General features: G+C 44.9%; 2 protein-coding genes across 2 annotated transcripts; both read right to left on the bottom strand.

The window, feature by feature from the left end:
- Positions 1 to 288: 288 nt before the first annotated feature.
- On the bottom strand, positions 289 to 15,516 carry gon4lb (gon-4 like b). Its single transcript, XM_033641554.2, has 30 exons — positions 15,401 to 15,516; positions 12,789 to 12,960; positions 12,479 to 12,621; positions 12,104 to 12,178; positions 11,723 to 11,773; positions 11,338 to 11,382; positions 11,141 to 11,245; positions 10,791 to 10,892; positions 9,968 to 10,114; positions 9,640 to 9,862; positions 9,429 to 9,530; positions 9,263 to 9,303; positions 8,697 to 8,809; positions 8,065 to 8,308; positions 7,817 to 7,903; positions 7,135 to 7,321; positions 6,879 to 7,029; positions 6,562 to 6,712; positions 6,346 to 6,462; positions 3,431 to 4,678; positions 3,068 to 3,311; positions 2,832 to 2,989; positions 2,548 to 2,745; positions 2,316 to 2,459; positions 1,926 to 2,234; positions 1,744 to 1,842; positions 1,529 to 1,655; positions 928 to 1,444; positions 687 to 789; positions 289 to 601 (listed from the first exon to the last, which is right to left on the bottom strand). Exons 1-30 carry the CDS (start codon positions 15,422 to 15,424, stop codon positions 485 to 487), a joined length of 5,544 nt encoding a protein of 1,847 aa, XP_033497445.1. The 5' UTR covers positions 15,425 to 15,516; the 3' UTR covers positions 289 to 484.
- Positions 15,517 to 18,053: 2,537 nt separating this feature from the next.
- On the bottom strand, positions 18,054 to 25,624 carry pnp4b (purine nucleoside phosphorylase 4b). The gene is made up of 7 exons (XM_033640188.2): positions 25,486 to 25,624; positions 21,164 to 21,336; positions 20,776 to 20,879; positions 19,590 to 19,765; positions 19,257 to 19,447; positions 18,914 to 18,993; positions 18,054 to 18,395 (listed from the first exon to the last, which is right to left on the bottom strand). Exons 1-7 carry the CDS (start codon positions 25,506 to 25,508, stop codon positions 18,255 to 18,257), a joined length of 888 nt encoding a protein of 295 aa, XP_033496079.1. The 5' UTR covers positions 25,509 to 25,624; the 3' UTR covers positions 18,054 to 18,254.
- Between the last annotated feature and the right edge of the window lie 1,032 nt (positions 25,625 to 26,656).

Here is a 26,656-nt window from a genome sequence, read left to right as displayed (position 1 = left end):
GAGTGGCAGGTGACATTATGTATGGTAGCCTTGGCCACCAGTGTGTGAATGGGTGAATGTGAAAAAGCACTTTGAGTGGTTGGAATATACAAGTGCAGTCCATATGCTCAGAAAATGCTGATTCACTTCCATAAAGAGGGCTGAATAGGACCAAGTGGGAAAATAGAACCACCTTCGTGAAACGGAAAACTCTGGCTTTAGACTGAGCATACGTCACTTACCCACTGATCTGGCTACGTGGAACATCCCTCTGATCTGACTCAGTCTGATCCAGGACAAAAGACAGACTTTGATGAAACAACTGTTTATTGTAATAGGAAAAAAAACTGTCACCTTTTTTTACAAAAACATTAAATAATCTCCTATTTTCATATTTACATTTTTTTATGGATAGCAAACTCATCTGTGAATCCTTTCACAGTAAAAGTCCTGGGAGTATAAAAAAAACTTCCTTTGCTTCTTCGGTTCTTCTGATTGGTTCATATCAGTCTGGTTCCTCATTGGCTGCTGGCGGCTCAGTGGGCGGAGCCTCGTCCTCTGAGCTGGTCTGACGAGCCGCCGTCCGAAACAAACACATTAAATCCCGAAACCGACGAGAGACCTGGAGAGACAAGGAAGAGTTACTGAAACTGTTTACTGTCAGTCAACAAATCACAAGCCAAACAGGAAACGGAACAGCCAATCACCTCGCTCGGAGTCTTGTTGCCGAGCAGAGTAGAGATGGCCTGGAAAGTGTTCTGATTGGCTCCTTCCTGCTGACACGTCGTCAAAATGACTCGATCTGCTTCCCTGAAAAACAACATAAACAGTGTGTACTCCTGCTGCTCCGCCTGCTGCTCCTCCTGCTGCTCACACAGGAGGAGGGGCAGTTTAAATATAGAGTCAGTGCTCCTGCTGCTCCAAAAAGAGGAGGTGCAGCAGGTGTACCTGGTCCAGAGGATGACTTTTTCTCCACTCGCTGTCAAAGAAATATTTTTGGCACAGACTGGGACATCAGCAGGAGGACTGGGCCAAGGAGGAACAGAGGAGGTGGTGCATACGGAGGGAGACATGGAGGAGGAGGTGGTAGTGGGAGAGGTAGAGGGTGGAGTGATAGATGTGATGGAGGAGGATAAGACAGAGGAGGGAACTGAGGTAGGAGGGAAGATGGAGGAAGTGATAGGAGGGGTGGGGGTGGTGATGGAGGTAATAGAGGAGGTGCTGGTGGGGTCTGAGGAGGTAACAGACGGAGAGGTAGAGGAGGTGATGGAGAGAATAGAGGAGACACTGCATCCTTCCACCACCTCCTCTCTCTTGCTCCTGTTCACCACCGGGCTCTGCTCCTTCTCAGTTGTCTTCCTCTCCTCTTCATTTTCATCCTCCTCCTCATCATCCAGCTCCTCCTCCTCCTCCTCCTTCTCATCTATCAGAGGGAACGAGCCTTCCCACGATGCACCGCTTCGGTCTGTCGACAGAAACAATAAAGTTACATAAAACTAACACACCTGTCTGATAATTACAACTCCGGACAGGTGATCCTGTTGCATACCTGGTTGTGGACTGTCATCGTCCCCCTTCAGGTCCAGGTCTTTGTCACCTGGGTCGTCATGGGCCGAGCTTATCTGCGAGTAGAGAGGGTCCAGACTTTTCATAGCTCTGGACACGCCCCCTGAGGTCTAGAGGGGACATGAACAGGTGAGTCAGGTGTTTGTTAACCTCTCTACCTGTCACTCATTCTGCGTGAATGAAACATGGAGGACAGACCTTGTTGCCATGGCAATGGGAGCATCCTTTCCTCCTGTGTCGGCGGATCTTTGCGTCACGACAGAGGCAAGGCCAGTCTTTATCTGACCAGTCACAGTCCTGGAACACATCAAACCAGCGTGAGAAGAAGTCCATGAGTGAAAGCTCAGTAAAGACACATGACTGCATGTGTGTTTTCAAACCTTGTAGTTTCTGTGGGCGTCCATCTTCCTCCTCCGGCGCCGGCCTGTCATTGGTTGGATCTTGTGCCCCTCCTCTTCCTCCTCAAGCTCAGGGAGAGTCACTTCCTCAAAGCCGCTACTGAGTCCAGTTCCTGGCACCTGGCCAACGCCCTCTCCACCGTCTGACCCGCCCCCACCGTCTTCCGGCCAATGAGCTTCCTCAAACTGTCCAGGGCGGGCCGGGGGTGGGCGGAGCTCGTCAAAAAATACCCAGAATTCAGCTTGTAGGTGGTTGTGGCCTTTTAGCAGTGTGGCCATTTGAGACTTTAGCTGAAATGTGATCACAGAAATGCTGATGAGTATCATCAATAATGAATAATCAGTAGTTATTGATAATGGTTGAACTGGTACCTCGTGGATGCTGGTTGGACTCAGGTCTGGACCCGTCTGCAGAGCTTTGATGATCTTCTGATAATGAGACGGATTATCTCCAAAACTGATCTCCAACTGTCGCAGGAAACGACGGCTGCGTTCAAACGCCTGCTGCTCCTCAAACTGCAGTCGATACAGAGAGTTACCAGTGATAGGTTATAAGTAATCAATAACTGCGACGGTACACGTGAGATACACCTGTGCTGCTCACCAGTCCACACTGCAGCGCCTGTTCAGGATGCAGGAATGCAGCGAAGTCTCGGAGGAGGTCGGTCCGGTCTCCCAGGATGCAGCGCAGTTTCCTGAACAACATCATCACTTCCGGTCCTTCTCCCACCTGCTCGAAATCGTTCAGCAGAGACACAAACTCCTCCACCTGCCCAGGTATGTCCTGCAGCGCCTCACGCACCTGGAGCCACACAGTAAGAGTCATTTACAGACACCTGCATCAACATGAGCTCACCTGGTCCTGATTTAATGTCTCTGTGTTCTCACCCTGCTGAGGTAACTCTGGGCGAACGCCACGTCTTTGCTCTCCCTGTGCGGGTCGTTTTCCAGGATGTTTTCGTCGTACAGCAGCAGCAGTTTCGCAGCGTCTTTACTGTGACGCTCCTGACGACTCCTCCTCAGACCGCGGAGAGGTCGGCTTCGACCTGCAGAGAGAAGACTCGCTGTAAAAACACAGTAAGGAGCCATTTACTGCAGAAAAAAACAGAGACAGCAGCTCTGACCTCGTCCTCGTCCTGGACACCTCCCCCCTCCTCTGGGTGTCCCCTCTCCTGACGGCGTCTCCTTGTCTCTTCCCGTCTTACTGCTCCTCCCCTCTCCGGACTCCTCCCCTTTAGGCCCCTCCTCTTCCTCTTCCTCCTCCTCCTCTTGAGAGCCAGCTGACATCGGCGAGTGGTCCTCCTCCGAGTCGCCGTCTGCACAGAGCCGCCGCTCCGCCGCCAGCCAGGTCAGCTGCTTCATGGTCTCCTAAAGAGATCAGAGGTCAGAGGTCAGACACACTACAGGTCAAACGTTGACCTTGGTTATTAATAACACAAGTTTCAGGGATGTGCCATCCTGTGGCTAATAAACGACTTCCTGTTTACCTGTAACTCTGGAACAGACAGCACCGACTCCTCCGATGCTGATGACATCACTTCCTCCTCATCTTCATCCTGTGTGAGGTCATCAAAGTCCTCCTCCTCCTCCTCCTCGCCCTGCCGGTCCTGATCTTCATCCTTATCCTTCTCTCCATCCTCGTCCCTCTCTGCTCCCCCGTCCTCCCTTTGTCCCTCGTCGTCCTCCTCCTCACCCTCTCCTCCCTGCTCTCCCTCTCCTCCCCCACCCGATTCCTCCTCTCCACCTCCTCCTGAATCTCCAGCCTCTCGCCGCTCTTCCTCCTCTCCACCAGTGTTTTCTCCTCCGTTCAAATGGGCCACACCCAGAGCTGTCCAGTCCTGTGTCTCCTCCTCCACCTCCTCTCCTGCACAGGATGACAGTGGACTCAGTGTGGATGTTGAAGCTGGACTTTCCTCCTCCACCTGTCTCTCCTCCTCCACCTGTCTCTCCCCCTCCACCTGTCTCTCCTCCTCCAGTGGAGGGCGTGGCCTTGTGGACGTCTGCTCTACTCTGAGACTAATTCTCTGGAGCTGTTGCCCCAGAGCATGCTGGGAGGTGAAGGTGGGCAGAGCTGTGGGAGCTGGTGGCGTCAAAACCATCTGGAGGAGGAAGTACCCTGGCTTTACAGTGTTCACTGGGCAAGGCATTATGGGATTTGTAGGTTCAGGGTTGGTCAGGGAGGGGAGAGGGATAAGGAGGGGCATAGAGCCGCTGCCTTGTTGCCCGGAAACGTTCTGCTGCATCCTCTGGCCGACAGGAAGGCAGGACTGGATGATGTCAGCACTCACCTGGTGGGTGGGGACTGTATGAACAGCAGCCAATGGGACGGCTCCACAGTCAGGGGCTGGAGTCAGGGCTCCTACAACAGCAGGGGGGTTGGAGAGTACTGTAACGCCTGGATGGGGAAGAGACAGGTAGCTGACTGGCTGCATGTCTACCTGTCTCTCTGCTCTTTTGTCCACCTGTCTGTCTGTCCGTCTCTTTGACTGCCTCACCGTCTGTCTCACTGTCTGCCTGTCTACCAGTGTGTCCTCCTCTCTGTCTCCGGGGGCTTTGGCAAGTGGCAGCAGAGATGCATTGTGGGCCAAGGTGAAGAGCCGTCTGTGGGGGCGGGGAGGCGGGTGGGACGACTTGCTGACCCAGTAGGGGTGGAGCCTCAGGGTGCAGCCTGGGGGGAGGGAGGGCGGGTAACAGGTGGAGTTGAGTCGGGTCTTCTGGATGATCAGCTGACTGTTCTGCAGGTGAGAACCATCAAAGAAAGAAAAGTGAGGACAGAGTGAATGTGAGAACTCTGACACCTGCTGGCGAGAACAGGAACTGAACTGTCCCTCTGCTACTGGTAGGGCTGGGTAAATAAATACAATACCAGTACGCTTAAAGTGACAGCAATACCAAAAGAGTACTTTATCTGATACGCTCTTTTTCTACCCCATCTGATACCCATCATGTGAACGTAAGCATTCAGATGTGTAAAATGTCACCAGAATCCACAGGCATGTAGCCATACTTTTGAACATTTGGCAGCATCTCGGCTGAATCAAAGAACACTTGCAGTGATTTGCTGCCAGTAAAACCATAAAAATTGCTATTTTTTTTCTATTAAAAAAGGGATCAAATGCCTGTTTATCTGACTGGAAAAGTTTTAGTACTACTTGCTACCGCGCTGGGATGTCAACAGTTAACCAATAATCAGTTAATCGCTGGGAATATATCTGACAGGTTACACATGTCGGCCTGTAGGTTAATTTTGTTATTCTTCAGCTTACTGCACTGCGCAACAAACAGGTCTGGGGGGAGCGAGCTAGCAGCACTGCTGTTATCAATCAATCAATCAATTTTATTGATTTAATATGGTGATTACCACTAATAACACCATCCCGACCCAACAGCATTGCTGGGGAGACATTGTACCCGCCCTCCAGTCTCCCCCCCCAGGTCTCCCCGGTGAATAAGTAGCTAAATTTGGAGCCATGAACCCCCTTCAGCATTGTTAGCCCTGTTAGCACTGTTAGCACTGTTAGCAGTGTCAACAGTGCGAACATAGTTAAACGATGCTAAAGGGGCTTTGTGGCTCAAAATGAAGCCCCTTACTCACTGGGGCTACCTGGGTGGAGAACCGGAGGGTGGCCACCATGTTTCCATAGCAGCGCCATTGGGTTAGGACAGCGTTACTAGTCTTTATCGCCAAATGAGCAGTGCCCCTAGCTAGGGGTGTAATGATCCATCAGTGATCAATGTTCCAGTATCATCGATGCAAAGTGAAAACATCAACCTTTATCATATCTTTAGCATACACCTTTATTTTGAAAGTCTGTGTCACCAACAAACAGTGGCAGACAAATGGAAAGCAGCTAAGAGAAGGACGATGAGGATAACAATTTTTATTCGGGAATAAATTAGCAGTGGGGAAATATTTTGGATTTCAGAGAAAATACAGGTCAGCAGAAAGAACACATAGCGTATGTAAACAATGATGTTACGAGATAAAACAGGATGTAGCTGCTTGGATGGGCATCTCACTCAACAACATTAGTCGCTCTGTTTCAACAATGTTCGCCTAAAAAAACATTCATGTTTTTGTTATTTGTGTCATTTGTGATCATTTGTTAAATGATCTTGTAGTTAGTCCATGTTTTGGCTTCAGGGCTTCAAGACAGTCCGAAAATTTTAGGGAAAAGAACATGGTGCGGGTTTTAAGGAAACATTTCTTCCAGAAAGGGCTCTCTTGCAGAAAGCCCTGAAGGCTAACGTATGCTGTTGAATTTTTTTTTTTCTAATAAATGTTTAGTTTATGTTGTTATGTTCCTGTGATTTTAACTAAAAGTAGCCAGTAAAATCAAGAGTAATTTCAGGTTCCACACTGATCTGAATCTGAATATGAATGTGGTTCATTGTGTCCGACCTTGAGCCAGTTTGGCATGTTGGAGTTGTTTCTGTCCACTGGGGGGCGCTGATCTCCTGGCTCAACTCTGCTGCAAGCGAGCGGCAGCGGGGGGATCACTCGCTGCGTCAGGAACGTCTGAAGATATGAAGACAAGGCCAGAGTTTACTGTCACCTGTTCAGCCACAGAGGAGATGATGTCAGATGGTGTGTGTGGTGATGTTACAGTGATGTCACCTTGATGACACTGTTGACCGGTGCTCTCGGCCCGCTCATCTCTCTGACGTGTTTCCTCAAGCTCCATCGAGTCTTACAGAGCAGGTAGGAGCTGATCAGCTGATCCGACTGGACTGTCCCCTCGAAGTGCTTCAGACCATGAACCAGCAATCTGCATAGAGGCATCATGGAAAATAATACTGTCAGTCTGCACAGAGGCATCATGAGAAACAATACTGTCAGTCTGCACAGAGGCATCATGGGAAATAATATTGTTACTGTCCAATACACCATGTGTGTGTTTAAAGTGTGTGTCGTGTGTATTAGTGTGTATGTACCCGTCCTCTCCTGCAGTGTAAACACTCCGGTGGGGTCGGGTGTGGAGGGCGGGATCCAGGTTGCAGACAGGAAGCAGTTCTGGGTAAAGAAAGACAGGACGTGTGGCAAACAGCCAGGCGATGTCGGCAGGCAGCAGAGGGAAGGCGTGGCCTAAACAAAACCAGAACCAAAATTAGAACACAAACAATCAGCTGGAACAATCAAACAATAGACGTTCTGCCTGACGACAGAACCAGAGTTTATTTCCATTCTTACTGTTGGTAGCAGGAGTCATCCTGGGGAGCCAGCGCCTGGTGGAAGTAGGAGCAGAAGGAGCAGGAGGAGGGTCCACTCTCTGCTCCACCTCCTGCAGGAGATCCAGCGCCCCCCTCAGGTTACACACTGTGAAACTACTGGGGAGAACGGCCTCCTCCTGACGGCTGGCAAACTGCTGCAGCTCCTCCTGGAGGGAGAAGAGGGAGAGGACATTTGTTTGTGTTGTTGTTGTTTACGGACTGACCTGAAGGCTGTCTGAAGTTAGGGAGGTATGTCGAGTCTAAAGCCGGAGTTTTCCTTCGTGCAAAGATGGCTCTCTTTTTACCTGGCTAAATCACCATGGTAACCTCTGCTGCATACCTAACCTCGTCAGGACCAGTTTTTGTTCTGAGTTTCGAGTTGAAATCGGCCAAAAAGCTGGCAGAAAATCACTAATTGTGTAAATTTTTAAGTTAATATACAAACTGTTTTGCTCATTGATTGACATTATCGCCTGAACGGCGCCGCTTTTTAGCCGATTTCAAGTCGAAACTCTGAACAGAAAGTGGTCCCGACCAGGTTGGCCACGCAGCACCAGTTAACGTGGCAATTTATCCGGGTTAAACCAGACTCAACATACCTCACTGGGTGGTGCACCCATCTGGAGGAAGAGAACATTTGTTTGTGTTGTTTACTGACTGACCAGGTAGTGTTTGGTGAGGCAGGCTTGGTGGTTCAGGGCGTCCACACGGCGACTCAGCAGGTGAACTTGAGTCAGCAGCTGAACGTGCTGAGACAGAGACAGAGACAGAAAACATGTGAGTGAACCAAAACTGGGAATGCTGCAGTTTCTTTAAACACTTTATTTAAATATCAGGATTCATGTTGGAGATGAAGAGGAAACAGACGCAATGCTACAGGACACTATGTGAGACAGTAGAGGACACGTACCTGCTGTATCTGCTGCTGTAGCTGCAGTTTCTGGGTGTAGTCCAGGTGGAGGGTGGGGTAGACCCGACTTGGCAGCACTAAGACAGACGTAACAGTCCCAGGTTGTGTGCTGGGTGTGTCCTTCAGATTGTCACGGTGATTACTGGTGGTTTCCTGCAGGGCTCTCCTCTGCTGCAGAGCTTCGTACTGTTTCCTGACAGTTCGCCGTCGCTCTGTCAACATGCTGGCTAACGGTGCCTCAAAACTACAGAGAACAAAAAGGGACACAACTGCTGTATACTGTCTGTTTATGGTGGGAGTGTTGCACCACGACTCCACCACCGCTCTGTATAAAACGTTTGGTGTAATGGCACATCTTCTACTGCGGGCTACAGACAGCCTTGAAGAAAATGCATACTGTCTAAAAGACGACACAGTTTATGTCAGATACAGGATGTCTCCTCTCAGCTGCACTCTTCTTCATGTGTTCTGTGTGAAGAAGCCGCAGCAGAGGCCATTTCTCTTCCTCCTTACCCAAACAGTCACAGCACATCTCTGCTGCACCGTCCCAAAAGGAGGGCCTGTGTCACTGTGTATATGTGTTCATGTAGATGTGTGTGTGTGTGCATCAGGACTCTACGTAGATGTGTTACCGTAAAGCCTGGGGGACGTTGAATTTCGGTCCAGTCTGTAATGGCACCACCTCTTCCTCCTGCTCCTCTTCCTGCTCCTCCTCCTGCTCCTCAGCTGCCACCTCCTCCTGGAGCTGTACAGAAAACAGACGTCACTCAGACCTGACACTCGTCATCAGTCCTGCCTCGTCATAAAGTCCAAAAAGTTCTGACTCTCAGATCGGTGGGTGTGATTTCTACTCTGTTTAAATCCAGTCAGCTCCTGCAGGACATTACGATCACAACAAATAATGTAAATTGTTCCAGTCCCTGTGAATTCTGCGCCACCAGTGTAGAGCTGCGTGCAGCGTATTGATTCGCTCAGCTCCTCCTTGACCTTCTCTCTATTTATCATGACACTACTGCTGTGGGACTGTTATTATCAGGTTTAGGACAGAATCGAGCCATGTCGGCGTTGATGTGAGATAAATGACGAGTAGGGATGAGATCACATTGTGCTGTGTGAGGTCTGAACACTGTCTATAAAGACCAGAATCATTAGTACCAATCAGTGGAAACACAGGTTGGTAAAAATCAACTCAACACACCGTTTCAAACAGCTCCTCCAGCAGCTCGTTCACTTCCTTCTCTGAAAAAGTAGAAGAAGAAAAAGAAGTGTTAACACAGAGAAGAGGACAAGAAGCAAAATACAGATTCTGAGGTCCTGGAAAAGCTTCTCTAGGCCTTGACCCAAACCCAATCCACAACACCTACTGGTGATCTGGACTGCCCGGTCCGTCCTGTAGTCCTCCAGATCGGGTTCATCCAGGTCTTCCAGGAAGTTGTACTCGGGGTCGTCATCATCATCGGCTTCCTCTGAGAAGACAGACAGGTTCAGTTAGCTTTCTGAGATGTTAACAACAACAAAAACAAAACAGTCTCAGGTTTTTATTCTGAAAGTGCTGTTATCAGCCGGATCCCTGACCTTCATTGTCGGGGGCCATGAGACCCTGCAGCCACTTCGTCCAGTGACGCTCCTCCTCCCCCTGGACGGCGCTGAGCTCGTACATGTCAGCGCTGATGTCAGGGGCCAGAAGCTCCGCCTCCAGCTGACCCAAAGGAACGTTAACCAGAGGAAGTTTGGAGCGTGTGCGGTACGCCAAACAACTGGTGCCTCCACCACCACCATCATTGCTGGCTTTTCTGTCCTAAGAGTGAGAAAGCGAGAGGCAGGTAGTGGGAGAGGCAGGAAGTCAGTGAGACTGCTTTTGGGTGGGTGTTTCTCATAGGTGTGGGTGTGCTGTGGGGTTTACCTGGTTATAGGTGTAGGCAGCGCTGCAGTCCAGCTCCTCCTCCACAGCGTTGAGTCTCTCCAGGAAGGAGGTCTCAGGAACAGTGAGGAGCTGATGAGGAGCGCAGGTGGAGGTCATCACCTGTTCTCCCAGGTGTCCTGAGGGTTTCTAAAGAACAGGCAGGGGTCAGTGTATCTGTTAAAACTGAGTTATGAACAACTGGTGTTCCCGTAGATTTGGGATTCTATTGGGCCAAAGAAAACTGCAGAAAGGGCATTACAGTGAATAGTGAACATGAGGCCGAGGACAACAAAATAACTGATAACGTGACAATGACCACAACAAGATCAGTGATGAAGATGATGATGTCAAGTAATCATAAACCTGATGATGTGAATATTACAACAAAATAACACTTGAGGGTTAGAACTAATAAAACAGGCATCTATAAATGAAACAAACAAATTAAATTCAGTAAGAAATGAGCACAGTTTACCTTGAAAAGATCTGACACTGACATTGTAGTTACTGCACGTTGCCTTTGCATTACTTATGGAGGTGTTTCAGGTAAAACAAAAACAGAGTGCAGCCACTACAATTTTAGTGATTTTTTTGTGCACAGGTCAAATCATTAATCATGTTCATTAGACTTTATGAATACCTGTCTAATAACTGCATCACCACGTTTCTACTTGAAACACATTTAGCTGAACAGTCAAAAACTCTGAAGCCATTTTTCTCAGATTCAGTGATGTTGTAGTTAATGCAGTTAGCCTTTATGGGGCAGCGCAGGGGTCTGAGGTCAGACATCAGTGTTTCTATAGGAGATCTGAGGTCTGGGTACCTGTCGGGATTCATCAGTCCTCTGGACTGTCAGTAGTTTAAGTTGAGAGGCCTGATGCATTCTGGGAGGTGAAGCCAAGCTGTCTGCATCGCTGAGGAAAGTCTAAAGGAAAGTTTAAAAAGCCAGTTAGTATGCAGTACAAACTGTTATTGGTATGTACCAACTAACATCAAGTTAACATAAGAATAAGAGATTAAAAATCATAAATAAAAACTGTTTATGAATTATTGTATGTTTACTAAATATTTTTGTCTTTGAGCTAAAAGATAAAAATCTAAATCAAAATCCAACTATAGAAAAGGGTAACGTGGCAGGTTACAGCCCCCGTGAAAGGTCAAAGCATCACTCACCTCCTCAGCAGTGTCTTCCTCCTCCTCCTCTTCCTCATCAGGACAATACTCTTCATCAGACGAGTCTTCATCCTCCTCAAGATCAATGTCTACGAACTGAGGAGGCTGCAGAAGAGACAGTCAGTCAGTCAGACAGACAAAAAGATGGACAGAGAGACAGACAGAAATTCTCCTGCAGACTGGATATGTTATTTTACCTTGACTGTGGCTGTGTTCACGGCTGACAGACTCCAGTCCAGAGGCTGTAACCAGACAGACAGAAAGACAGACTTGTTTTGAAAGTTTTAAAGTTTTTGTTGAGTCCAATTCAATTCAAAGAAACTTTACTGGCACAGGAAACACACGCACACTGCCAAAACAAGTGTTAAATAAAAACAAAAAAAAAATGTTTGTGCAACAAGTAAAGATTTACTAGAATTAAGACATGTGTAAAGAGCTTTGCTTCACTGCAAGATTGTAACCAAATTTATAAATAAAAACAGGTAAAGCTTAATTTAAAAATACAAACAGAAAAATTCTGATTTAACTCTTGAAAATATATCACCTACACCAACCTATAATCATTAAACAAAATGTTTTCACCTGTCCCTGCTGAACGGCCTGTTTCAGCCTGGATCGAGTCATCTTCGGCTCCTGATGGAGAAAAAACAAATTAAAACACAAAGAGACGTTTTTTTCAGTCTCCACCAACTCCTGAGGAAAATATCTGCCTCTTTAGCTGCTAAATAATGATAAATAATAATAAATAATTATACTTATTAGAGCTTCTAAAATAATTTTGTTCATAAAAATGTTTCCTTGAGTCAGGTGAAGGCTCAGTTCACATGCACGTGTGTGCACATGATCACGATGCTAACACCTTGGCCTTAATTTGAGCCAGGAAGAAACTCTGATTCAGAATCATTAAAAAATCGAGACGATATTCATCCCGAGCCTCAGCACAAAGAAAACATGGACACTCACAAACATGGGCAGGTCCTGAGTGTCTCTGATGGCAGCTTTCATCATGGCCACCACATGCTCGTGGGTAATCACCTCCTGACACGGGACACACAACATGTTACAGTACAGAGTGTTACATGTTACACACAGGTAAAACTAACGTGAACTATTGCTGATGAATGCATTTTTTTATTGTAACTTTACTCTGATTTCAGTTTGATTTTTTTACTTGCTTTTATTTTTATTTCCTCTTGTTTACCGCACCAAAACAAAATATGTAAATTCTTTGTATGTGAAAAAACTTGGTAACAAACCGGATTCTGATTCTGTGATTGTAAACTTTAGTAATATGTTCTCCTGGTGTTAACCATGCGTGTGCGTGTGTGTCTCTCTTACATGCAAAATGGCGCGCACGTTGCTGGACGTCAGGTTGTGCTGTTTGGACGTTCTGTCCAGGTCAATGTCCAGGCTTCCCATTTCATCCTCACTGGCCTCGCTGGTCACCATGGCGACCACCTCTTCCCCCGTCATCCCATCACCTGAGCAAGAGACGGACAAAACTAAAGGTATGAATACTCTGACTATGCCTTCGTCCAGTTTAACACTTGGACCATTTATAAACACGTTGCCGAGTCAGTTCAACCACACTTGATTTAAACATGATCTAATGTGTTCACATGTCATCATGATGTCACAGCTTACTGACCTGAGACAAGTGTTCGCTCCTCTTCCTGTTTGTCCCCAGTGGAGCTTCCTGTGTGAGGCGTGGACAGTGACCTGCTGTCCAGTTTGAAGGCAACATCCTCTCCATCCGTCCTCAGAAATTTAGACTCCAGAGGACAAATGTTGTCTCGTGCTGGACGCCGCCTCTCCAGCCGCTGGGACACACAAGCACAGTCAATGATTAATGCAACAACTGAGCAACACCATCAGTGATCAATACAACGACTAATCAACACCATCTGTGATCAATACCACTGATATACACATCACTGATTAATACATTCATTCATCTTCTAACCGCTTCATCCTCTTGAGGGTCGCGGGGGGGCTGGAGCCTATCCCAGCTGACATCGGGCGAGAGGCAGGGTACACCCTGGACAGGTCGCCAGACTATCACAGGGCTGACACATAGAGACAGACAACCACTCACGCTCACATTCACACCTACGGACAATTTAGAATCACCAATTAACCTAATCCCCAATCTGCATGTCTTTGGACTGTGGGAGGAAGCCGGAGTGCCTGGAGAGAACCCACGCTGACACGGGGAGAACATGCAAACTCCGCACAGAAGGGCTCCCGCACCCGGGATCGAACCGACAACCCTCTTGCTGTGAGGCGAGAGTGCTAACCACCACACCACCGGGAAACACCACACCACGGGAAAACAAAGAGAAGAAGCGATCTTTACAACCAGTGATCAATTCAACATCTGATCCATGTAAGTGCTGACCAATACCAGTGATCAATACATATAATAAAGACAGACAGAATATTAGAGTGATGAAAGAAGAATTCAGATCTGTTACTGCAGTAAAAGTAGCAACACCACAGTGTAGAAAAAGTCCTGCATTCAAAGTTTTACTTAAGTAAAAGTACAAAAGTATCAGCATCAAAATACACTTAAAGTACCAAAAGTACAAGTACTCATAATAAAGAATGGCCCATTTCTGAATAACATATATTATTGGATTAAAATGAGCTAATAAAGGCGCTCCACTTTAATTACTTTACATACAGCTGGGTAGTTTGATTTGTAATAATAAATAATCATTTAAAAGATGATTATTTAATTCAATTTTATTTATAAAGCCCAATATCACAAATCGCAATTTGCCTCAGAGACTTTACAGCATCTGACATCCCTCTGTCTTTTGGACCCTCACAGACAATAAGGAAAAACTCCCCAAAAAACCCCTGTCCTTCTTCCAGGACGGACTGACGTGCATTAGATGTTGTACAGAGCAGATAAACATAATAAATTAACAGCAACAACATTACTTTTTGTCATAATATAATATTAATAATAACAGTAATTGTGGTACTATATGTTGTATGTAGTATATATTAACATATGACAGTATATGTATGTGACAATATTTTTTTTAATTTAATTTAATTTTTTTTAATTTTATATACTTTATTAATCCCCGAGGGGAAATTCAATTTTTCACTCTGTTGTCAGTTACACACAGGTCCGAACACACACATGCACAAACAGGACCTATACATGCACTAAGTGGAGAGATGTCAGAGTGGGCTGCCCATGACAGGCGCTAATGATCACATGTGTATAATAATAGAGGTATGACTAATAATAACAGCAGTAGTATGTTATGGATTTATAATCTGATTGATCTGATTAGAATTTTGTGGTCGAAGGTCAAAGTCAGTGTGACCTCACAAAACACTTTCGACCATAACTCAGGAATTCACACGCCAATTATGACAAATATTCACACAAATGTCTAACAGGATAAAATGATTAAGTGGTGACATTTTATATCCAAAAGGTCAAAGGTCAACTTCGCTAAAACCTCATACTATTCTGCAAAAACACTTCTCTGTTCATTACTCAGCGTCATATCTCAGGAACATTTTGCCAGAAACTGAATTGGTGGCACTGATCTTGGGTGCCCACTTTGAAGAAGTAATTTAGTTTATTTTTATTTAGGTTTTTATTCTTTGCTTACTTATATCTTTGCTTTCCTTCAAGCCCTTAATTCTGCAGTGATATGTATCTGTCAGAACTGGCGTCAAGGAGAGTATTTGTTATTGAACAGGGTCAGGGTTATTTCCTGTAGCTGCCAATGAAAAGCTAAATTTCTAATAACAATAGAAATACGCAAGTTAAGTAGAAGTAGCGTTACTTCCAAATTGTACTTGAGAGTCACTTTCCTCTACTGGTGAAGACAGACACGTCTTCAGTTATCAGATATTCAAAACTAACTTTAACATACAGGACAGACAGGTGTTTAACTCATTAGCTTAGCCGCACTTTAGCTCTAGTTTAGATGCAAAATATGTGGTCAGGTTTGACTGGCACGGTTAATTTGACCCGGGTTAAGCCTCTAAGCGTGCGAGCAGAGCTGCAGCCAACATTTTGTCTCTGTTAGTGTAACGATAGTTCAGTAAGCTTCATAATAACAGCAGTGTGTCGCCGGTAGAAGCTAAGCTAACACACAACTGAGCAGGCGCAGTGGCTGCCTCTGTGTGTGGCGCGAAGTTTGGCTGTGATATTAATCACATAATAATAAAGAACCGGAAGCACTAAACATTAAAATCTGTTACTGGGAATAAAAGTGAAAGACTTACCCTCAGACTGACATCAGTAGCCATTTGTTACTCCGTCATATCAGCTCTGTTAGCCTCTGTTAGCTTCTGTTTGTTTAGCCTCAGTTCCGCCAATAACAATATCACTTCCTGCCCGGGTCCTTCAAAATAAAAGCGGAGCGTCATTGTGACTCCTTCAGAATAAAACAGGAGCATAACGTGCATGGCGCCACCTGCTGTACCGGATGTTGTATGCTCAAGACTGCAGTGAAGATGGAGAAAACTGTTGTTATAAAACTTTGTATTCTAGATATTATTCTGTAAATATATTAAAACCTTAATTTTCTTTAACAGTCTTTAAACAGATCTTCGTCAGTACAATTTACTAATACACAAATTATTTGTTATAATTCTATATTTCAAATTGAGGTTATTTATTTATCATGTGCACAATAATTACAATAAAGCTGTCATTGGCAATAGAAATGTGAAAATCTTACATCTCTGGGGTTTTTTTAAGAAAAAAGAGAATCTAAATATAGTGCAAGTAAATTAAAGGTAAATTACCTCTTAATATTTTTCAGTGAACAAGAACGTGTATAAAAGTAGAGGTTTTCCATGCTCATTTTGCGTTTAAAAGTCTGATATATTTTGACAGATGTTTCAAATGCTAGTGCTTCATCAGTATCAGTGTCAGTGCATGTAAAATCAAGAACAACCTATGTAAATAAATTCATTTAAAACATAATCTACCATGGGCAAGACAGAATAATCAAATTCTGCATCCCAAAATGCACTCTTACTACAAAGACCTACTGTGTTGGAGCCACAATAACATTTTTTGTATTTGTTTTGATTAATGTTTAACTAATAGTGACTGCATGTAAATACATGCAGTTTTGTCATTTGTACACGGAGTGGCGCACTAGAGCAGGAAAACACCGGTAATAAAGGTAAGGTGCAGGTGATGAACAGCAGGTGTGTGATGGAAACTTAACTGTGATGGACTCTGAAACTGTGAAGTGGAAATTTACCTGAGATAAATTATGGAAATACAGTGTTTTACCTGTGTGATGGTGAGCACATGTTAAAATAAATGGGTTACCACACTAAAAGAAACCTGATGAAGTGGACATTGGTTTGTTGTTGCCCAGAACAGGCGTCCGAACAAGTTCTCACCTGTTGCCCCTCACAGGTCTTAAATGTAACGGTTTTTATTGAAAGACTCTACAAAGTGTAAATTAATAACAAATTACAAAAAAAGTGTCCTGAGCTATAACACATTTTCACTCCGACTTTGTCACATATTGAAATTTGGTCATGGACTTTCCACGTCCACATATGAAGTGCAAGGTACCCTGGGTGTGTTGGTTGTTGAAGTTCTGGGACACGTGTCAAGTTCTGCCTCTTAGATGCATTGTCGTCTTTCAAAATACACTTCTGTTTTCACAGGAAATTTAATGTTTCCATACAGCCTCTTTCAAAATAAAAGCACTATGGCAAATTGAAAAAAAGCACATGGTTGGGTTTAGGAGAAAAGAGCAGGGTGTCGCGTTAGAATCTTACGGGACACAAACACCACTCTCTCGGGTGAAGGTTGGTGTTTGTTAGACCCATCCACCACCCCTCCCAGACTTTCGCCCCCTCAACTTTTGTCCTTGTTCTGCCACGTTTCCCCCTGATGCTGTGGGGCGCTGTTAAACTATAATGGCAACCGGCTGCGTGTCATGCCAGCATTAAAGGAGGCCTTTGTTCATTGGTTTCTGACGCCGCAAGTCACTGATCAAGCACTAGATTTTGACAACTTCAGAGTGAGATCGGGCTCTGAACTATGAGTTCTTTTTAGTTCCAATTCCAAATGCAACATAAATTAAGTAAACTGACTACCTCAACATATTTTAACTTTTGTCAGTGACATAGGCTAATCTGAGTCACCACGCAAACTGTGACGATACGCCCAGAGAGCACTGAGACATCTTGCCCATGAGTGATGTGCTTTTGCTAGCCACACCACAAGCTAGCTTTAGCACAGGACTTTGGTTTAAGTATCAAAATACACCTTTCCTCTCTTCTTTTCAGTGCAAAAAATATGATTGAAAATCAATGTTCTATTACATAAATCCTGTAGTTTAGCTTGTTTGCTTTTATAGTAAAAGAAATAGGAAAATATGTTCTCACCTCAGTTTACAGTCACATAGAGGCATGTCAGGAGCAAAATGACTCCAGAACAGTGAGTTGTAGGCGCAACAATTGAATTTGTTTAGATAGCGCCCTCTGGTGTTGCATATGTAACCAGTGTGACACCTGGCCCTTGTGACAAGATGACCCGCTCTCCCCTATTAATCAACACCTATGTCACCAACTGGTGTACGGACACTTGACGAATGATTGACAATATAAAATTACAAAGTTATGGTGATAGAAATTTTTCACAAATCACCAAGATGAGGCTGAAAGCTCTGGAAGAAATCTAGTAAATGGACCTTGGGGTAAGAAGAATTAAACTGAATAATACATGTATGATATTATCATTCATTAACTGTTTATACTGGTGATGATAAAGTGGTTGGTGACTTTACACTAATAAATGTTTTGGCTACGTTACAGTGTCTCATACTGTTATAAACACTTTCTATAATGTTATAAGTGATATGAGGGGAGGAGATAAATGTAAAAGAACATTTCAGAGTCCTCAATCATTTAATCGTTTTATTGTAAAGTTAACAACTGAAACACAACAGCAGCATAAAGCTACAACAGAGTTACAGACTCACTGCCAACAAACACTGACAGAAGCTACAGTCAGATATTACACAGTGTTGTAGATGTTCACAGTGATGAAGGTGGTGGTGGACTCCTCTGTGGCTCTGTTGGTCTGTCAGTGGGTGCTGATGAGTCAGTGGGTGTTGATGCTCTGCTGCTGGCAGCGAGAAATCAGTGTGGTGACAATTTTCTGCAGAACCTCTGCCCTCATCTTACTGGTCTGAAGAACCTCCTCATGGTTTACCTTCTCCTCCCGGCTGTAGTCCAGAGACACCTGCAGCACGACACAGGTGGCATATGTCAATGCTGTCTTACAGCCATCATACAGCCACAACACAGCCACATCACAGCCACATCACAGCCATAACACAGCCATAACACAGCCACAACACAGCCATAACACAGCCACAACACAGCCACATCACAGCCATAACACAGCCACAACACAGCCACAACACAGCCATAACACAGCCATAACACAGCCACAACACAGCCACATCACAGCCACAACCCAGCCATAACACAGCCACAACACAGCCACAACACAGCCACAACACAGCCATAACACAGCCACATCACAGCCACATCACAGCCACACCACAGCCACAACACAGCCATAACACAGCCACATCACAGCCACACCACAGCCACATCACAGCCACAACACAGCCACAACACAGCCATAACACAACTACAACACTGCTGTCCTTTTTTGGGTGGGGTACAGGTCCATTTGAATAATTGTGTTTTCCTTCACCACTGTCACATCAGACATGACTGCTATCCACTGACCATGTTGGTGATGAGAGACAGACCAAGAACTCTGAGTCCACAGTGCTTCGCCACGGTTACTTCAGGAACTGTACTCATACCTGAGGAGAGGGACAGTGTGAAATAATGAGAACATGTTTTTTTCACTATATTAAGGTTTATAAGCTTCACTTTAACTACAGTTTTCTGAATTTCAATTTAAACTAACTGCATCACTATGTACTTAATGCATACGGCAGAAAAGTTTAGGCTGCGATTTCACCTAAAGTGATAAATGAATGAGACGGGAATTTGTGGCAGCCCCATGGTGCAGTCTGTGAGTAAAAAGGGCTTGTGTGTCTGCCTGTCTCTCTTCCTGTCTTACCTACAGAGTCACAGCCCAGGATCAGTAGCATTCTGGCCTCTGCGATGGTTTCAAAGTTTGGGCCGCTCACCATACAGTAAACTCCCTCCCTGACGAAGTCGCTGCAGCCGAGCTCAGAGCCCACTTCCAATGTCAGCCGCCTCAGATCCTTACTGTATGCATCAGACATACAGGGGAACCTGATCCCAAAACTACAGACAGAGACACAGACAGGCGGTGAGACACATTACATTTTCTTAATGCTGATATAGTTGATTTCATCTCAGGGCTCATATATAACTGTGTTTGTCTCTTCCAGTCTCTTCCTGTTCTCTGTCTGTCCTCCTGTCTCACCGCTCGTCGTTGGGTCCACACAGCGGATGCTGTCCAGCAAATCCTGGTAGGTTGATGTGATCTTTGATGATCATGATGTCACCAACTTTAAAGTCCGGACATATTCCTCCAGAGGCGTTGGTCACCAGCACGGTCTCCACCCCCATCAGTTTAAAGACCCTCACAGGGAACGTCACCTGAGACAGGCAGACAGACAGACAGGTGAACAGTGAGATAGCCTTGGTGGGATCAGTGATCCAGTGTGTTCTAGTCTGCCCCAGGTTCTCGCTATACACAGGGAGGAGTCCATGAGGATCCCAATCAGATGTTGAACCCCCTCAGTTATACAGGCAACACTAGTACTGACATCAATCCACCTGTTGCACCTAAATCACCAGAAAAAATGTTGGCATTGACTTTATGTTTTCACAATGCTGTAGTTAACATGTGGTTAGGTTTAGGCACAAAACCACTGATTATGGTTAGGAGAAAATCATATTTTGGCATAAAACACACAGTTTGGGGATCACAATTCCAGCAAAAAAAAAAAACACAACAGTGATGTCACACTACAAAGAACCCACATTTGGTGCCAAAGAAGCCGCTGGAAACACAGCAATGACTCACGGAAATGTCCTCTACCCATATGAAGCAAAGATAAATCCAACACAGGACATAAAATGCTATTTTTGTGGAGGCTTTATTGTCTTCACAATATATTGTTTCTTATCTGTGAAATAAAAGTAAGAAAAGCTTTGTTTCCACTGAGGGAAATGGTTTCAGCTTACAAATAGCCAGGAGGTCTGCATCACTCTGACATGTAGTTGCATTTTTGGGGTGGTGCATGTCAGGCTATGGCATAGGGTGCATCAATGCAGAGCCTACGGTGTAGGTACAGTGTCGATTCAATGCAGAGGTATAAATCCCGCTTTAGGATGTGAACCCTGAATCCGCCAACCCACACTGACCTCTGACCTACAACCCCTGAGCAGTACACAAATTTCACTAAAAAACAAAACAAAACAAAACGTTACCATAACCCATAATCCAGGCTGCAGTCATGTTACCCTTAAAGCGTAACTGGTGAAACAAATGAGGAGAGTATAAACAGAGCTGGTGCTCCTCACAGCTCCTGGCAGGGTCCACCTTTGTTTCTATGCGAACAGTCAAGATGGAACAGTCACTTCAGGATGTTATGAGGACTCACCTGACAGAGGGAGTAACCTTCGTACAGGTGGAAGTGACCCTGCATGAAGACACAGGAAGTGCCCTCGATGGTCCCAAACACCAGACAGCCTTCATGACCAGTGACTGAGTGAGACACAAAAGGGGGACATTATATCAGAGAGGGAGAGACGGTACTGTATGTAGACATGCACAGTACGCTGTCAATAGTTAAAATAATTTTAGCAAGCAGAACATGTTCCTGTCAACAGTCCCCCCAAAGAAAGACTGCGATGATCAGAACTAAGGACGCTTCAGAGGAGGAGAAGTAAAGCAGGGAGGATCAAAGAAGGAAAGGAAAAATAAGTAGGACAAATCAAAACCTACAGAGGCTCCGCCCCCTCAGTTGTCAATGGGCAGGGCTTACTCACCTGTGCTGACAGGGAAGTTGGGGATGTCCTGGTACCTGAAGATCTGTTTGTTGGCGGCTCCGTCAGCCAGAAGACCGAGTCCTGTACCACAGATCACTGCGATCTTTGGACGATGACTCGTGTGGTTCAGAAGCCACTCAGTGGTCAGTTTGTAGTGCTCAAAGGAGCAGCAGCTGGGGGGAGGAGAAGAGGGTGAGGTAATTGCATAATGATGGCAGGGTTCCTTCAGAATTTCATTCAAAACATTTCAAAACTGTTCCGTGACTTTTTAAGGACCCATAAAAAGAAAATGTTGTCACACATTGAAGCGTATCAGAGCTATGCTACGTCGACAGCTTTAGAAAATAAATTTGCCATACCAAGCAAAGCACCTCAGATGTCCCCTCCCCAGCAACACTTTCCAGCTCCTAAGACCCTAAGGTGCTCCCAGGCCAGATGGGATAAGTAATCCCTCCAGTGTGGTCTGGGTCTGCCCCGGGGCCTCCTACCAGTGGAACGTGCCTGGAACACCTCTAATGGGAGGCGCCCAGGGGGCATCCTGATCAGATGCCAGAACCACCTCAACTGGCTCCTTTCAACCCAAATGAGCAGCAGCTCCCTCCAGATGTCTGTGCTCCTAACTTTATCTCTAAGGTTGAGCCCAGTCACCCCACAGAGGAAACTAATTTTGGCTGCTTGTATCCGTGATCTCATTCTTTCGGTCACTAACCAGAGCTCATGACCATAGGTGAAGGTTGGGACATAGATGGACCAATAAATCAAAAGTTTTGCCTTCCAGCTCAGCTTCCTCTTCACCATGAAGGTTCGGCGCAGTGCCCGCATCACTGCAGATGCTGCACCAAACCACCGATCCATCTCACGCTCCTTTCTACCCTCACTCATGAACAAGACCCCGAGATACTTGAACTCCCTCACTTGGGGCAGTAACTCTCTCCCTCCAAGGGAGCAATTTACCGTTTTCCGGCAGAGAACCATGACCTCGGATTTGGAGGTGCTGATTTTTATCCAGACTGCTTTACACTCGGCTGAAAACCGCCCCAGTGCCTACTGGAGGTCAGGGTGTGATGAAGCAAACAGAACCACATCATCTGCAAAAGGCAGATGCAATTATGAGGTCCCTAAACCGGGCCCATCCCTCCCCCTGGCTGCGCCTCTAGATCCTGTCCATGAATATTACAAGCAGGATCAATGACAAGGGACAATCCTGGTCAGGCCAAAACCCACTGAGAACTTGTTCGACTTTATGGCGAGTATGCGGACACAGCTCTCACTTTGGTCATACAGGGACTGGATAGCTTGTCTCAACAACCCTGGTACCCAGTAATCCTGCAGTACCCCCCACAAGACTCCCTGAGTAATGCAGTCGTAAGCCTTTCATTGATTTTTACTAATCCCATTACTTTTCCAGGCCTGGAAAATGTTATTGTCAAATTCAATGACTTCTCCAGGTTTTCCATGACTGTGGGAACCCTGTGAGGAGGTAGGAGAGGGTAAGGTAGCTGAGGAGGGGTAAAGTTCTTCCTCACTTACTATACAGGTGTGAGGATATAACTGAACACGAGTACACCTCAGTGATCATTAACAGACAAACAGCTTTTTTATCTTCATAAAGAAAAGTGACCTGACAGCAGATTTTACTGAAAAGAACTGTTGAAAGTGGAGGTTCGGTTCAAAGATCAAAACTTGAACTGGAGATTAAAACTGAACTCATCTGGATTCTGATAATAACTGTGGTGTCACGTTGGTTTCATTCAACAAATAATCTTGCAAGGTTTCTTTGCCCAATCCCATTTGTTATTTTATCCCTACTCCTACTCTTGGAACAGAGCAACAACTGACTGAAATGTTCCCCCATGACATGGGACAACCCTTCAGACCCTGATACATCATCAGCAGGGATCGACAGAAGTGACTTTGGCAAAAATGGTACTATCAAAATGACGACCATTATCTGATGTTGGTAGTAAAGCATGAACGCTCACAATTCATTCACAACTTAAATTTCACGCTATCAAGTGATCGAACACCCATCAAATAATCAAAAGCAGACTGAACACATCTCATCCACTTTCAGTAGAATTCCAGACACTGCCTTCTGGTCATAGATACAGATATCCTAAAATAAGAATCACCGAGTTATAAAGTAATTTATTCTCATGGCAATAACTCAACTTAAAGCTGGAGAGATGGTCTTTATATAAAACTGGACTGTCTATGCAGTAGAAATCGCTGCTATATAACCAGAGAAAACAGAGGAAAAGGGCCATGGCATTTGCTTTTGCTCAAGAGGTTAAAACCTCTACAACTACCAGAATGCACTGCACAAGAAATAAGATGGACTGCACTTGTTTAGTGCTTTTCTAGTCTTCTGACCACTCATGGTGCTTTTGCACTACAGGCTGCATTCACACATTCACACACTGGTGGCTGAGGCTGCTGCGCAGGGTGCCACCTGCTACTCAGTGATCATTTACATACACTCACACACAGATAGAACGGCCATCAGGAGCAATTTGGGGTTACTTCAACATGCAGACAAGAGGAGCCAGGGACTGAACCGCCAATTGTCCAACTGGTGGGAGACCCGCTCTATCTTCTGAGCTACAGCCGGATCCATGACTCAGCAGCCAAAGGCTGGGTTACTGAACCCAATTCACTACCGCCTCTCACACACCCAGATACTGTTAACTTTCTCGTTTTTGGTAATAGAAGTAACAGAGCATCGTACGCCAAAGATGGCGCCCCCATCTTACATGTACCTTCACATTTTCTATACAGGAAGCAGATCTGCGTTTCCAAGGATAGCGAAGGCATGACCCGCCCTACTCTGAGTGGCTAGTACTTGTTGGCTTTGTTGCAAGATGAGTGAGATTGGTTAGGATTAGGAAAACAATGTCAGGGTAAAGGCCTTTGCACACTGAGTCCATTTTTTCAGACACATTTTTTAATTCGTCAACTGGAAAAAAACAAAAAAACTTTAATGCATAGAAACCGATGCACTTTTTTGTTCTACGCATTGAGAAAATTTGCAAATGAGACAAAATGAAAAGGCACATTTCCTCTCTTGATTCTCTCCACTGGAGTTATTCATCTGTCTTGCATTTGGAACTGCAGCTACATGAAGGGGCAGAGCTGTCCTTCGTCTCTGTCTCCACACTGTTTCTCTCTCTGTCTGTATGCAGTCCACATTCGCCCCCCCTCGTCATCATCATCCACCTGAATATTACTATCTGACCTGCTGAACGAGAGCTATCTGAGTTCTCGGTCAATCAACTCTAAAGGCTTCTGACAGATGCAAAAAACACAGAAAATCAAAACTGTTCCGAAAATTTTGTGTCAGTGTGTAAACGTGATTAACACAACATGACATCATATTTATTTTAAGTTTTTGCTACAATTTTGGAGGAAAAATAACTGACTTAGTGCACAAAGGCCTTAAGAGTCAGAGTAGGGGGGTCATGCCTTGGCTAGCTAGGATAAAACGCTAATTTGCATACAGGAAACAGTGGCTGTGTCTCAATTCAGAGGCTGCAGCTTGAGGCCATGAGGCTCTTGTTCCCCAAATTTGAAGGATGCAACCGATGAATCCTCCGTGGCCCAACGCAGCCCTTCCCTTCTATGCTCTTTGTGGTGCGGAAGAACAATCTACAGTTTGAGCAACTGTCCCAGAGCAAGCTCAGGTGTGCTTAAGTTTTCTTAAGTCTAAATAAGAACCTAAAGTTTAAGGTTTAATACATTAATGTCAAATCATCACAGGTGTTTCAGGTTATCTGCAGGTTTCAACAAGTCAGAATTAAGACCTTTTAAGACCGTTTTAAGACCCGGTGGATACCCAGTGTTTAAAGGTTACTAAAGGTTGATCTAAGTGGTCCACCCAATCAGAATCAAGAATTCTCAGTGGTCATAAAACATTTGTATTATTCATGAATACATGCAACATTTTAATTAGCTTTGTAGTGAAGGACTGCATTATATTTTATAAACTTATCATGTTTGTATGTGCAAACCTTCATATGTAAATTAACCAACAAGTGCAGTAGCATAACATAGAAATATTAGTACCTCAAAATTGTAATTAAGTACAATACTTGAGTATGTGTGCTTCCGATAACTATTTATTAATAAATTTATCAACATGTCATTGTGAGATGAAACAGTTAACAGCTGATATATATATATATATATATATATATATATATATATATATATGTGTGTATAACATACAGCGTACAGAAACACAATCTGATCTGAATTCAGTCAGAAAACTGAATAATTCAATGTATAAAGTGAGAGAAGGGTGGGGGGTGGGGGGGTGGTCTTACCAGGAGTTTCCTTTGGTGTGCATCGTCCAACCGCACACATGAAAAGAAGAAGAAGAAGAAGAGGAAGACGAGCAAAGTCAGTGAGAGTGAGTGTGCTCTTCTCTGACTGGTTGAACCACAGCCTGTAAATACAGTCGGGGTCGTTGACTCTGTGTGTCTGTGACCTTTGACCTCTGCTGTATGTTCAGTCGAGGGTTAAAGTTCAGTAGGTGGCTTCCACAAGAGAATCAACTCAGATATGTGTACAGTCTCTATAATGTACACACACTGTATAATGACAGGGGGCGGTACAGATAACATCCTCTTTAGAAGCACAACATATCATAACTGTTCATACCATATATATTATACATAACAAATATAATGTAATGACTTATATATAATAGATAAAAATATAACTGTATATGAAAATATTGAAAAAAATGAAGTTTAAAGCGTCAGTCTTCAATTTTAAATCTTTAAATGAACTCAGAGTTGAAATTAATGAAATCTGTCAATTTAACTTTTAGTTTCTACCACAGCTGATTTCACTTGCAGAAGCAGAAGTGAGCTGACTATCTGCTGATCCAGAGTCTGTTATCTGACATTGTAAAAAGTCTTTATCTTTATAGACATAGATATAATGTATAAAGATCGATAGATATAGATTATAAATATAAATATAGATATAACGCGTATAGTTAGATCCATCCATCCTTCGCTTACCCAGGTTGCGGAAGCTGAAAGCCCTAGACGTCTCTCTCCCCAGCAACACTTTCCAGCTACTCCTGGGGGACCCTGAGGTGTTCCCAGGCCAGATGAGATATGTAATCCCTCCAGTGTGTTCTGGGTCTGCCCCGGGCCTCCTACCAGTGGGACGTGCCCAGAACACCTCTAACAGGAGTTGCCTAGGGAGGATCCTGATCAGATGCCCGAACACCTCAACTGACCCCTTTCAATGTGAAGCGGCTCTACTCCGAGCTCCCTCTGGATGTCCGAGCTCCTCACCCTATCTCTAAGGCTGAGCCCAGGCACCCCACGAAGGAAACAAATTTTGGCTGCTTGCATATGCGACATCATTCTTTCAGTCACGACTCAAAGGTCATGACCATAGGTGAGAGTTGGGACGTAGCCGCACCAAACTGAGGATCAATCTCACGCTCAATTCTAACCTCACTCCTGAACAAGACCC

This window comes from Epinephelus lanceolatus, chromosome 10 (genome assembly GCF_041903045.1).
Source record: "Epinephelus lanceolatus isolate andai-2023 chromosome 10, ASM4190304v1, whole genome shotgun sequence".
NCBI lineage: Eukaryota > Metazoa > Chordata > Actinopteri > Perciformes > Serranidae > Epinephelus > Epinephelus lanceolatus.
The sequence above is the reverse complement of the archived record's forward strand: the minus strand, read 5'-3'. Positions and strand labels throughout refer to the sequence as shown.

Excerpts from the sequence above, each read along its gene's own strand:
- pnp4b (XM_033640188.2), bottom strand. The coding sequence starts at position 25,508 with ATGCACACCAAAGGAAACTCCTG. Across the intron at positions 19,766-20,775 it reads AAGGTTACTCCCTCTGTCAG|GTGACGTTCCCTGTGAGGGT; the intron begins GTGAGTCCTCAT and ends TGCCTGTCTCAG. Across the intron at positions 19,448-19,589 it reads TGTGGACCCAACGACGAGCG|TTTTGGGATCAGGTTCCCCT; the intron begins GTGAGACAGGAG and ends CTCTGTCTGTAG.
- gon4lb (XM_033641554.2), bottom strand. The coding sequence starts at position 15,424 with ATGGCTACTGATGTCAGTCTGAGG. Across the intron at positions 2,990-3,067 it reads GTGTCCAGGACGAGGACGAG|GTCGAAGCCGACCTCTCCGC; the intron begins GTCAGAGCTGCT and ends TTCTCTCTGCAG. Across the intron at positions 1,843-1,925 it reads ACGCCCACAGAAACTACAAG|GACTGTGACTGGTCAGATAA; the intron begins GTTTGAAAACAC and ends GATGTGTTCCAG.